Source organism: Nothobranchius furzeri, chromosome 8, assembly GCF_043380555.1.
Source record: "Nothobranchius furzeri strain GRZ-AD chromosome 8, NfurGRZ-RIMD1, whole genome shotgun sequence".
NCBI lineage: Eukaryota > Metazoa > Chordata > Actinopteri > Cyprinodontiformes > Nothobranchiidae > Nothobranchius > Nothobranchius furzeri.
In genome coordinates, this window is record NC_091748.1 from 55,691,915 (window position 1) to 55,702,537 (window position 10,623).

The 10,623-nt window shown below is 44.3% G+C and overlaps 2 protein-coding genes across 2 annotated transcripts; one reads left to right on the forward strand and one right to left on the reverse strand.

The window, feature by feature from the left end:
- The first annotated feature begins 663 nt into the window (after positions 1-663).
- Positions 664-2,563, forward strand: fh (fumarate hydratase). Its single transcript, XM_015971380.3, has one exon. It carries the CDS (start codon positions 755-757, stop codon positions 2,252-2,254), a length of 1,500 nt encoding a protein of 499 aa, XP_015826866.3. The 5' UTR covers positions 664-754; the 3' UTR covers positions 2,255-2,563.
- fam32a (family with sequence similarity 32 member A) lies at positions 2,562-10,598 on the reverse strand. The gene is made up of 4 exons (XM_015971382.3): positions 10,456-10,598; positions 9,474-9,618; positions 2,965-3,018; positions 2,562-2,741 (listed from the first exon to the last, which is right to left on the reverse strand). The coding sequence occupies exons 1-4, from the start codon at positions 10,527-10,529 to the stop codon at positions 2,673-2,675; spliced, it is 342 nt and encodes a 113-aa protein (XP_015826868.1). The 5' UTR covers positions 10,530-10,598; the 3' UTR covers positions 2,562-2,672.
- Between the last annotated feature and the right edge of the window lie 25 nt (positions 10,599-10,623).

The following is a 10,623-nucleotide window of genomic DNA, read 5'->3' on the forward strand; positions in this document are numbered from 1 at the left end:
TAGACAAGGCAATCCTCAGACTGTGGTTTTTCTATATGATCCTTTCTTGAAATGAGAAGTGCTGATCGTTATTCTTTGTGTGCAAGATCAATTGCTGCCTTCTGTTCCATGTGCATGAACTGAACTTGGATAAAGATCTTGAATAATGATGGAAAATGACAGATAATTTTTCACTGACTGCTTTTAAATCAAATGTGAAAGTCCCTGAGACTGACTTCATAACGTGAAACTTCTAAAGTTTTTATTGCAATCTTTGTTTCTCCCTGTGTATAACTGTGTAGTCCACGTAACCATGTTTTGATCCATGTTGCTTTGGTCGGGTCTCCCTTGAGAAATATTTTTTTAATCTCAATGAGAAATAAATAAACAAACAAATGACCTTTTATAGCATTTATTCCTAAAATTACACATTTTCTTTTGTATGTTCCCTTTAATGTTTTCTTTCAAGTTTTTTAATATCCATGCTTGTACATGTTCTTCTTTAAATGTCAATCTAGTCATTTATTTTATTTTGAAGTAAAATTTATCTATTTTCCACACCGGAAATAAAGTTGCATGATGTTTTGAAGGACTTCACAGAGCCGGATGTAGCAGTTCTGTTGCTGTCACCTGATACGACAACCATAGAGGAAGTCACGCCTCTCTTGCGTCGCGATTGGCTGATTTTCAGTCGAGTTTCTCCCTCGTCCAATAACTTGTTACAATGTGAAAAACTGCGTTGACCTCCCCCCGGATTCACCTCTAAAGCGAAGCCATGTTCCGCTCTTTTAGAAGCGTTCAGCAGTTTAACTGCAACCTCCTGACTTTACAGAAACTCCACGTTAACTCTAAACTCCTGATCTGCGCGTCCAGAATGGCCAGCTCAGAGTACAGGATTGAGCGGGACACGTTTGGTGAGCTCAAAGTCCCAGCTGACAAGTATTACGGAGCCCAGACTGTCAGATCCACCATGAACTTCAAGATCGGGGGACCGAGTGAGAGAATGCCAATCCAAGTGATCAAGGCCTTTGGTATCCTGAAGAAAGCAGCTGCCCAGGTGAACAAAGACTACGGTCTCGACCCAAAGATAGCCAATGCCATCGTCCAGGCTGCAGATGAGGTGTCAGCTGGTAAACTGGATGATCATTTCCCACTTGTGGTGTGGCAGACTGGGTCAGGAACCCAAACCAACATGAACGTCAACGAGGTGATCAGCAACAGAGCCATCGAGATCCTGGGAGGGAAACTGGGCTCCAAGGATCCAGTTCACCCTAATGACCATGTCAACAAGAGTCAGAGCTCCAATGACACCTTTCCCACTGCCATGCACATTGCTGTAGCCACAGAGGTGCACCAGGTGCTCCTACCTGGCCTCCAGACTCTGCATGATGCTCTGGCTGCAAAGGCTGAAGAGTTCAAAAATATCATCAAGATCGGACGCACCCACACCCAGGATGCTGTCCCTCTCTCTCTCGGGCAGGAGTTTGGCGGCTATGTCCAGCAGGTTAAGTACAGCATAGAGCGGGTGAAAGCTGCCATGCCCAGGGTTTATGAGCTGGCAGCAGGAGGCACGGCAGTCGGGACTGGACTCAACACCCGCATTGGCTTTGCAGAGAAAGTAGCTTCTACTGTTGCTTCTCTCACTGGCCTGCCGTTCATCACCGCCCCAAACAAGTTTGAAGCTCTGGCAGCTCACGATGCCCTGGTAGAGCTGAGCGGAGCACTGAACACAGTAGCCGTCAGCATGATGAAGATCGCCAACGACATTCGTTTCCTGGGGTCAGGGCCTCGCTCCGGCCTGGGGGAACTCATCCTGCCAGAGAACGAACCTGGAAGCAGCATAATGCCGGGCAAAGTGAATCCCACGCAGTGTGAGGCCATGACCATGGTGGCGGCGCAGGTGATGGGCAACCACGTGGCGGTCACTGTCGGCGGAAGCAATGGACACTTTGAGCTTAATGTCTTTAAGCCCATGATGGTCAAGAATGTGCTCAACTCCGCACGGCTGCTCGGTGACGCGTCCGTGTCCTTCACCAACAACTGTGTGGTGGGCATCCAGGCCAACTCTGAGAGGATCAACAAGCTGATGAACGAGTCCCTCATGCTGGTCACCGCGCTCAACCCTCACATCGGGTACGACAAGGCAGCCGCCATCGCTAAGACGGCTCATAAGAAGGGTTCAACGCTGAAGGCAGTGGCCGTGGAGCTGGGCTACCTGACAGAAGAGCAGTTCGACCAGTGGGTGAAGCCGAGTGAGATGCTGGGGCCAAAGTGAACTCTGACAACACTACAACATCAAAGCTGAACAATTTGAAGAAAACATCCGTTAATAAAGCCAAATTCTTTTGACCCCATTTTTTTTTCTACCTGATTATACTTAATGTTAAAAAGTCTTATGTTGGAACACTTTGGTGAAAAAAGGTGACTATTAATTGCATCATAGTACTTTTGTCTCACTTTACAATACATGTGCCATTATCACAGTGTTCAGATTTATTTAAATTGATTTAACTTGTGTCATGCTTTTGCACGCCAGTAATCTGTCAGTGCAATGTAAAAAAAATATAAAAAAAACTACAACAGATGTTCAATACTCCTTTATTGTGCACAACAAATTTACAACACAAAAGAAATTCCCAAATGAATCCAATAGAACATTCAAAAAACGAAAAACCACAAACATCTGCTTGTCTTTACTTGGTCCAGCTGACTTTTGGAATATCGTAATGCTCTGTCAGTGTGTCCAGGTGGCGATTGAAATCCTGTAACAATAAAAGGACAAAATATTTCTTATATCTGCAACCACCACATTAACATTTAAACAGGCTAAAGGAAGTAGACAGGTCAAATAAAATCTACGGTTGAATATAGAAAATAGTAAAATTCAATCAAAGCCTTTATAAAATAACCAACATTTGATATTTTTGAGTGAAGGTCGTGTTTTACAAATCTGAACAAGAAGGTCCGACAGAAATTTGTACTTACTTCAACTCTGTGTTTGTGTGTCTTTGATGCTTTCTTCAAAATCCGTTCCATTTGCTGCAAGAAAAATAAAAAATAAACTTTACTACTGCTGTGCTTCACCAGCTGAACGTCCCAGGAAATGATCCATACTATTTAGTATTATATACTAGTGTCAAAACTCTTTTTCCAGTGATAATCTGTTTTGGTGAGCAGATGGTTGAAATGTTTACATTTAAAAACATTTTTCATGAAGAGCAAGCCCCCACAATGCGGCTCTAAAATTGGGCCCAACCCGGAGGTACAAAAATTGCAGTTCCACCCTCATCCACTGGGTGCTGCTGTCAGAAGCGAGCAAATCCTCATTGACTCCCATGTTAAAAATACCAATTTCACAGCAGAAATAAACATGTTTACAGCCTGGAACCAAAACATGTTTTTTGTTTACATGATCTAGTTTACACTCATGACAACTCTGAGGGGGGTGAATTGTGTGTTAAAAGCCTAAAATTCTGTATAATTAATGAGCATCAGACCCTCTCCTCTTTTCAATTTACATTCTACCACTTGGTAAGATTTTAGCAAGTCTCGGGGTTAACTACCACTTTTATGCAGATGATTGCCAGATCTACCTTCAAATCAACCAACAGCACTCATTTTCTATAATGTCAGAATGCCTCTCCCAGGTCAGATCCTGGCTTTCTCAAAACTGCCTACGGTTAAGTGACAGCAAATCAGATGCCATACTTTTTAGCCCCACTAACATAAATGGTGCTTTAGATGTCTCAAGTCTCCCACTAAATCTCAAATCATGTACCACTAGCCTAGGTGTGAAATTGGACTCTGACCTTTCAATGTCTTCACAAGTCAACGCTACTGTCAAGTCCTGCTTTTTCCAACTCTGCCGCATCACTCGTCTTAAGTCATTCCTCAAACGCCCGGATCTTGAGTCAGTCATTCATGCTTTCATTACTTCATGTCTGGATAACGCAAATTCTGTCTTGATTGGGATTAATGCTTCAGCCTTAAGCAAACTGCAGAAGGTTCAAAATGCCGTGGCCAGATTTTTAACCAACACCGACAGACACATGCACATCACACCCATCCTCGCAGATTTACACTGGCTCCCAGTCAAATTTAGGATTAACTTCAAGGTCTTGTTATATGTTTACAAGGCTTTGTACTGCCCATCCCCATCCTATCTGACGGACCTGCTGACCCCATATGTTCCCACCCGTGCCCTTCGGTCAGCAGATCATCTGCTGCTTGTTGTTCCGATGGTTCGGTACAAATCACGGGGGGAGCGTGCCTTCTCTTATGCAGCCCCAAAACTTTGGAACTCTCTGCCCCTCCGTGTGCGTCTGGCTCCCTCTGTTAGCGGTTTCAAGTCGGCCCTGAAAACGCACTTCTTTAGCATTGCCTTCCCTCCGTGACACTTTTCATGACAATCTAGCACCGGATCTGAGTTTTTCATTCCATTTTTATGATTTAGTTGCTCACTTTTGGCACCTCGCACCATCTGGTATTTTATTTCGTTTTATTTGTGCCATTTCAAAAGTTTTTATCATTCGTCGCATTATTTTATTATATAGTGCTGTTAAATGTTCTCCTATTTTATTGTTTTTAGTAGGACTTTTTCTCTTCGACTATTTATGCTTTGTTCTTATGTATTTTGCCTGTTCTTATTGTGTTTCTTGGTCGAGCATTTGGCTTTTTATGTACAGCACTTTGGTTAGCTGCCATGCTATTTTGAAATGGTGCTTTATAAATAAATATGGTATGGTATGGTACGTGACCACAGAGCTAGCTCCGTGGAAAGGCCTCAGTAGAGCCTCGGTCTGGCTTGGAAACTGCTCCGGGATTTTGAGTCTCTGTGTCTGTGCGTTCTTTTTTGGATATTTTTTGTGCAATTGTTGGACAAAATGACTTGCTGTGGCATTAATTGCACTAATAGAGCGTCTAAGGAGTCTCCACTTCATTTTTTTCGGTAAGTAAAATTATATTTATGTATTTTAGGTCACTGCCGAGCTGAGCTTAGATTTTAACATGTACTGTTTAACCATGAAATTTAAATGTAATAGGGTAAGACCCAGTGCATTTAACATAATGCTGCACTTTAGAAAATGGGTTGAAATATAACATGTTGGTGGAGCTGGGTTCCGACTATCTCTTCCGGTTCCGGTTGAGTGAACGCTGGCGCGTCTCGCTGCCGCTGCTCGCTGGCAAACAAACTTTTTGTATTTTTTTTTCTTCTTTTTCACCCTGGTCACATCCCTGTGTCGGTGAAAACTCATTTTCACCTACCTGCTCAGCTTGCGTTCTGGTTGCACATCACCACCTCCCTGCTCCACTCCATAATGTGGTCCAGCAGGATTTCTGTGTGCCTCGCACTGGCCTGGATCATCCTGTCGCTCATTCTTCTGTCCGTGGATGGCCTTCTCCAGTACTCGGCGGCGGAGCTCTTCAACCTCCGCTTTCGCTACTCCGGATCTCCACCACCAGCTCTGTGCCTCTTCCCCGACATCACCTTCCAGCCTCGCCGTCGGTATATCCATCGGGGGTCCCGGCGGAACCTCCATCTCGACGGCTCCAAAGGAATACCCTCCTTCTGGTCCACGACTAGCCGGCGGCTACCCAGGAATACCTGCCGAGCTGCCGACTCCAGCGTGTTAGCCCGGCTGGCTAGTCGGACTAATGCTCCTGTCGCCAGGGACTTCCGCACTGCTAATTTTGGTCTTCTCAACATTCGCTCCCTCTCTGGTAAAGGACATCTCCTCCAAGATACCATCAGTGACCATAAGCTAGACTTTCTTTGTCTGAACGAAACATGGCAACAACCCAGCGATTTCTCACAACTCAATGACTGTACTCCTCCCGGATTTGTTTACCTCTCCAAACCCCGTGGGTCGGGCCGCGGCGGTGGTCTCGCGATACTGTATCGCGAGACTTGGAAGGTCCTTCCCGTAAACCTTCCTCCTCTCACCACTCTGGAATGCCTCGCCTGTCAACTCTCCGGCCCGACCCCCACAATAATTGTCACTGTTTATCGTCCCCCCAAGTTCAGCCCTGAGTTTTTAAATGAACTCTCTGCTCTTTTATCCCATCTGTCCGCCCTTTCCCCAAATGTAATTTTACTTGGTGATTTTAATATTCATATGGACAATATGGCCCTCCCCCTCAGCAAAGACTTCTCCTCATCTTTGGACAGCCTCAGTTTTCATCAATATGCCAATTTTCCCACTCACATTAAAGGTCACACCCTGGATTTAATCTGCTGCTCCGGCCTGACCCCCTCCAACTGTACAGCTGACCCGCTCCCTTTCACGGACCACTTCCTCATCTCCTTTTCTGTTCCCCTCCGTCTCTCCATCATCAAGTCACCACGTATCATTTCTTTTCGTAATATTAAGGACATTGATCTAGCCTCCCTGTCCTCCAGTTTTGCCACCTTGACCCCTAATTTGTCCTCTACTCCCGATGATCTTGTCATTCAGTACAATAACGGTCTGGTTTCTATCCTTAATTCATTTGCTCCCATCAAATCCCGCTCTGTATATTTTACTCGGTCTGCTCCATGGTTCACCCCTGCCCTTCGCTCCTTGAAAGCTACTAACCGGAGGCTTGAAAGACTCTACAAGAAAACCGGTCTCACCATCCATAAAGACTTATATTCTGCTCAGATTTCTCTCTACAAGGACTCCATCTCCCATGCCAAATCTCAGTATTACTCCGGTCTCATCTCGTCCAACTCCAGCAACACTAAAACATTATTTTCCATCATGAACAGCATTTTTCAGCCTCCCGACTCCTTACCCATCCATCTTTACTCTTCAGAAACCTGTAACTCTCTCCTTCAGTTTTTTAATGAGAAGGTCAATAGAATCCATCTCTCTTTACCTCATTCCTCCCCTCCCTCTCCTGATTTATTTGAACCCACCATTCCGTTCTCCTCCTTTGAACTTCCCCATCCCTCAGAAATATTAGATTACATCACCAAATCCAAACCTTCCACCTGTCAACTGGACCCTATTCCAACTGTTTTAGTTAAATCCTGCCTTTCTTCTCTGCTCCCTTTTATAACAGCCATTATTCATTCCTCACTATCCTCTGGTACGGTCCCATCCCTATTCAAATCCGCTTCAGTCAGCCCTATTCTAAAAAAACCTGGTTTAGATCCCAATGATTTCAATAACCTCCGTCCCATTTCCCATCTTCCCTTCATTTCCAAAGTCCTTGAGAAAACTGTTGCATCTCAGCTCCATTCACATCTCACCCGCAATAACCTTTATGAACAGTTTCAGTCTGGCTTCCGTCCCCACCACAGCACAGAAACAGCTCTCATCAAGATCACTAACGACCTACTCATTGCTGCTGATTCTGGTTTAATCTCTATTCTTATTCTCCTCGATCTGAGTGCGGCCTTTGACACCATTTCTCATCCCATCCTCCTTAATAGACTCTATTCCTTAGGCATCACTCACACCCCCCTCCGCTGGTTTCAATCTTACCTTACTGGCCGCACTCAGTTCATCCAGTTAAAATCCTTTACCTCAGAACCCTCCCCAGTCAAGTCAGGTGTGCCCCAGGGCTCTGTCCTGGGGCCCCTCCTCTTCATAGTATATCTCCTCCCTATCGGCAAAATCTTCCGCAAATTCAATATCCAGTTTCACTGCTTTGCAGATGACACCCAGCTCTACATTTCCAGTAAGCCCAACTCAACTCTCCCACCATCCTCCCTTACACTCTGCCTCTCTGAAATCAAATCATGGTTCACCTCTAATTTCCTCAAACTCAACGGCAATAAAACTGAACTTCTTCTAGTTGGCACTAACTCCACCCTCTCAACATCTGACAGCTTTTCTTTAACTATTGACAGTGCCACAGTCTCCCCCTCACCTCATGTCAAGAGTCTGGGTGTCATTCTCGACAGCTCCCTTTCTTTTCAGGCTCACATTAATAACTTAATTCGGTCAGCATACTTCCATCTACGTTCCATAAACCGTCTTCGTCCCTCACTGACCCCTCACACTGCCGCCATTCTCGTCCACAGCCTCGTCACCTCCCGTCTCGACTATTGCAATTCACTTCTTTATGGTCTCCCCAACAAACTCCTTCATAAACTGCAACTGGTCCAGAATTCAGCAGCCCGTATTATCACCAGAACCCCTTCCTTTCACCACATCACGCCGGTTCTCCAGCAGCTCCACTGGCTCCCAGTTAAATTCAGGCCCATCTTCAAAATTCTCCTCCATACCTTCAAAGCAATCCACAACCTCTCTCCTCCATATATCTCAGACCTTATAAGTATTCACACCCCGTCCCGTTCACTCAGATCTTCTTCTTCCATCCATCTTGCGGTTCCTTCTGCCCGTCTCGCTACCATGGGGAGCAGAGCTTTCAGCCGCTCTGCTCCTCGACTCTGGAACTCACTTCCCCCAGACATCAGGAACATCGACAGTTTTACCCTTTTCCAATCAAAACTCAAAACACATATGTTTAAATCTGCCTACAACCTCTGATTTTATTGAAATGTTTCTCTCTGTTTTTTCTTCTTTGGGTTTTATTATTGTTTTATTGTATTTTATTACGTGTTTTGTGTAAAGTGACCTTGGGTGTCCTGAAAGGCGCTTTGAAATAAAATGTATTATTATTATTATTATTTGTGGAGCTCTCGGGAGACCGATGTTTTCCACCCGTTCTCGCCTCCCCGCAGCTTGGCGCATCTCTGTCTGATCGCGGCTTCTGTCTGCTGCGCGGGCTGCGGACTTGTGGAGCTCTGGGATGGAAACCTTTCCACCTGGTTCTCCCCAGCGGCAGCTCTGCGCATCTCAGATCGCAGCGGCGCTTGTCTGCTGTGCGGCTGCCAGCTTGTGGTGGTCTCGGAGACCTCTGTGTTCCACCCGGTTTTATCCAGCGGTCAGCCCAGCGTATCTCTGACTCAGAAGCTCTGGTGTTGTGCACAGTTAACTCCAGTTGTAGCTACGTTGCTACCTCTGTTAACTTAGCTCCCACCTCCGCATTAGCTTTGGGTTAGCTTCAGGTTAGCTTGTAGCTAGTTCGACCGGGTGTCGTCAGTTGATCCCAGCCTTACAGCCCCACCCACAGCTCCACCTCTCTTCCCTTTTATGGAATTATCTGGGCTTGACGGAACCTGTGACACGGTCAAAATGGCGGTGGTGGCCACCTCCCATTTTAGTACAAAAACTTATTATTGGAGCTATGGAAACCCATTGTCCATATATGTATGTCGATGGTGAAGAGTAACAACATATTTGATTTAAATAGTTTCATTTGGTCTGAGCTAAATCTATTAGCATGAAAGTTGTGCAGTGAAGTCATTTGTTTTAGTTAATGTAATGTGCAGTTGGTCCACTACTTTATCACAAGTGACCTGAAATTTTACTGCAGCATTATTGTGTTAAAATAGTCAGATTTAACTCAGACTGTGAAACGACTGACAGAGTTTGTTAATATTCTAGATCTTGTCTGTTTGCCTCCAGCCGATGCAAGATGAGTTGGGAAACTAAACTTACCCTCTTTTCTTGCGTCTTGTCAAAAGCAATTTGCGCTGGTGTCCTTTTGTCAATGTAAGCCTTCTTTGTTTTCACCTCCTCCTCATCGTTTTGACTTGTCACAACCTGCTCCATGCGATGCTTGCTCTCTGACTTCTTCTTTTTTCTAAAGAAAAACAGAAAAAGTTCAAATATTGCAAACTAGTTCTGGCCGTGTTCCCACGACATTTATATACTCTGCCATCTTTTTCCACACAATTATTTACCTTTTATTTCTTAAAATGTGTATACATTTAAAAGTATCTCTGCGCTGCTTTCTTGTTCACGGTAGAGCGTTTTACTCTCTCCTGTGTTATTTATCTGCATTGTTTTGTTTAGCTTTGCTTGCTGCTGTGATACCAGCATTTCCCCACTGAGGATCAATATATATTTTTAAATTATCTTCTATCAGTGAAAGTTGTGTTTATTATATTCATTCACAGTCACACGTGAGTGAAACGTAACCCTTAAACATTGCATCATGTGGTAAATACTACAGATGTTTCGTTTTTCTTCCTACAAAACGGTTAGTAGTGTTGTGGAAAGCGGCTTACATTTATTTTTAAATACTGACACAGTTTCTAAGGACATAATTTTTATTAATTATGAAATTACGCGACGTACGTGCAGCTCTGTCGCTTTGTTCATGCTAACGCTAGTATTCACAACCTGTTTCTGAGACATTATAACACATAGACACGAACAACACAGTCTCAGCCAAAAAACGCACGTTTAACACCCACAAAAATACTATTTGATAATTTAATTAATCGCAATTGATCTTGAGTACATGTTTTCAGTAAACTTTAAAACACCACCATTCAGTAAACTTTAAAACACCACCACCACCGTTAGCAAACATGCTAACGAACCAGACACGATTATCGTCGCGACGAATTAACGAATTATTACATTGATTTAACTAGTTGTACGTGAGACAACTTATTAAAGTTATAAAGCTCACTTTTTCCCAGCTGAGAGCTCCCCGACACCCTTTAATTTCAGGGAACTTTTCTGTATCTTCTCGTACTCAGACATTTTCTAGAATTTGCTGGCGTCTTCTTCTACTTTGTTATTAATTCAGCCGCATCAGCACTGCCACCTGCTGGTTAAAAGGGAAACTGGAAACACA

Excerpts from the sequence above, each read along its gene's own strand:
- fam32a (XM_015971382.3), bottom strand. The coding sequence starts at position 10,529 with ATGTCTGAGTACGAGAAGATACAGAAAAGTTCCCTGAAATTAAAGGGT. Across the intron at positions 3,019-9,473 it reads ACAAGACGCAAGAAAAGAGG|CAAATGGAACGGATTTTGAA; the intron begins GTAAGTTTAGTT and ends TTTTTCTTGCAG. Across the intron at positions 2,742-2,964 it reads CACACAAACACAGAGTTGAA|GATTTCAATCGCCACCTGGA; the intron begins GTAAGTACAAAT and ends TTATTGTTACAG.
- fh (XM_015971380.3), top strand. The coding sequence starts at position 755 with ATGTTCCGCTCTTTTAGAAGCGTTCAGCAGTTTAACTGCAACCTCCTG.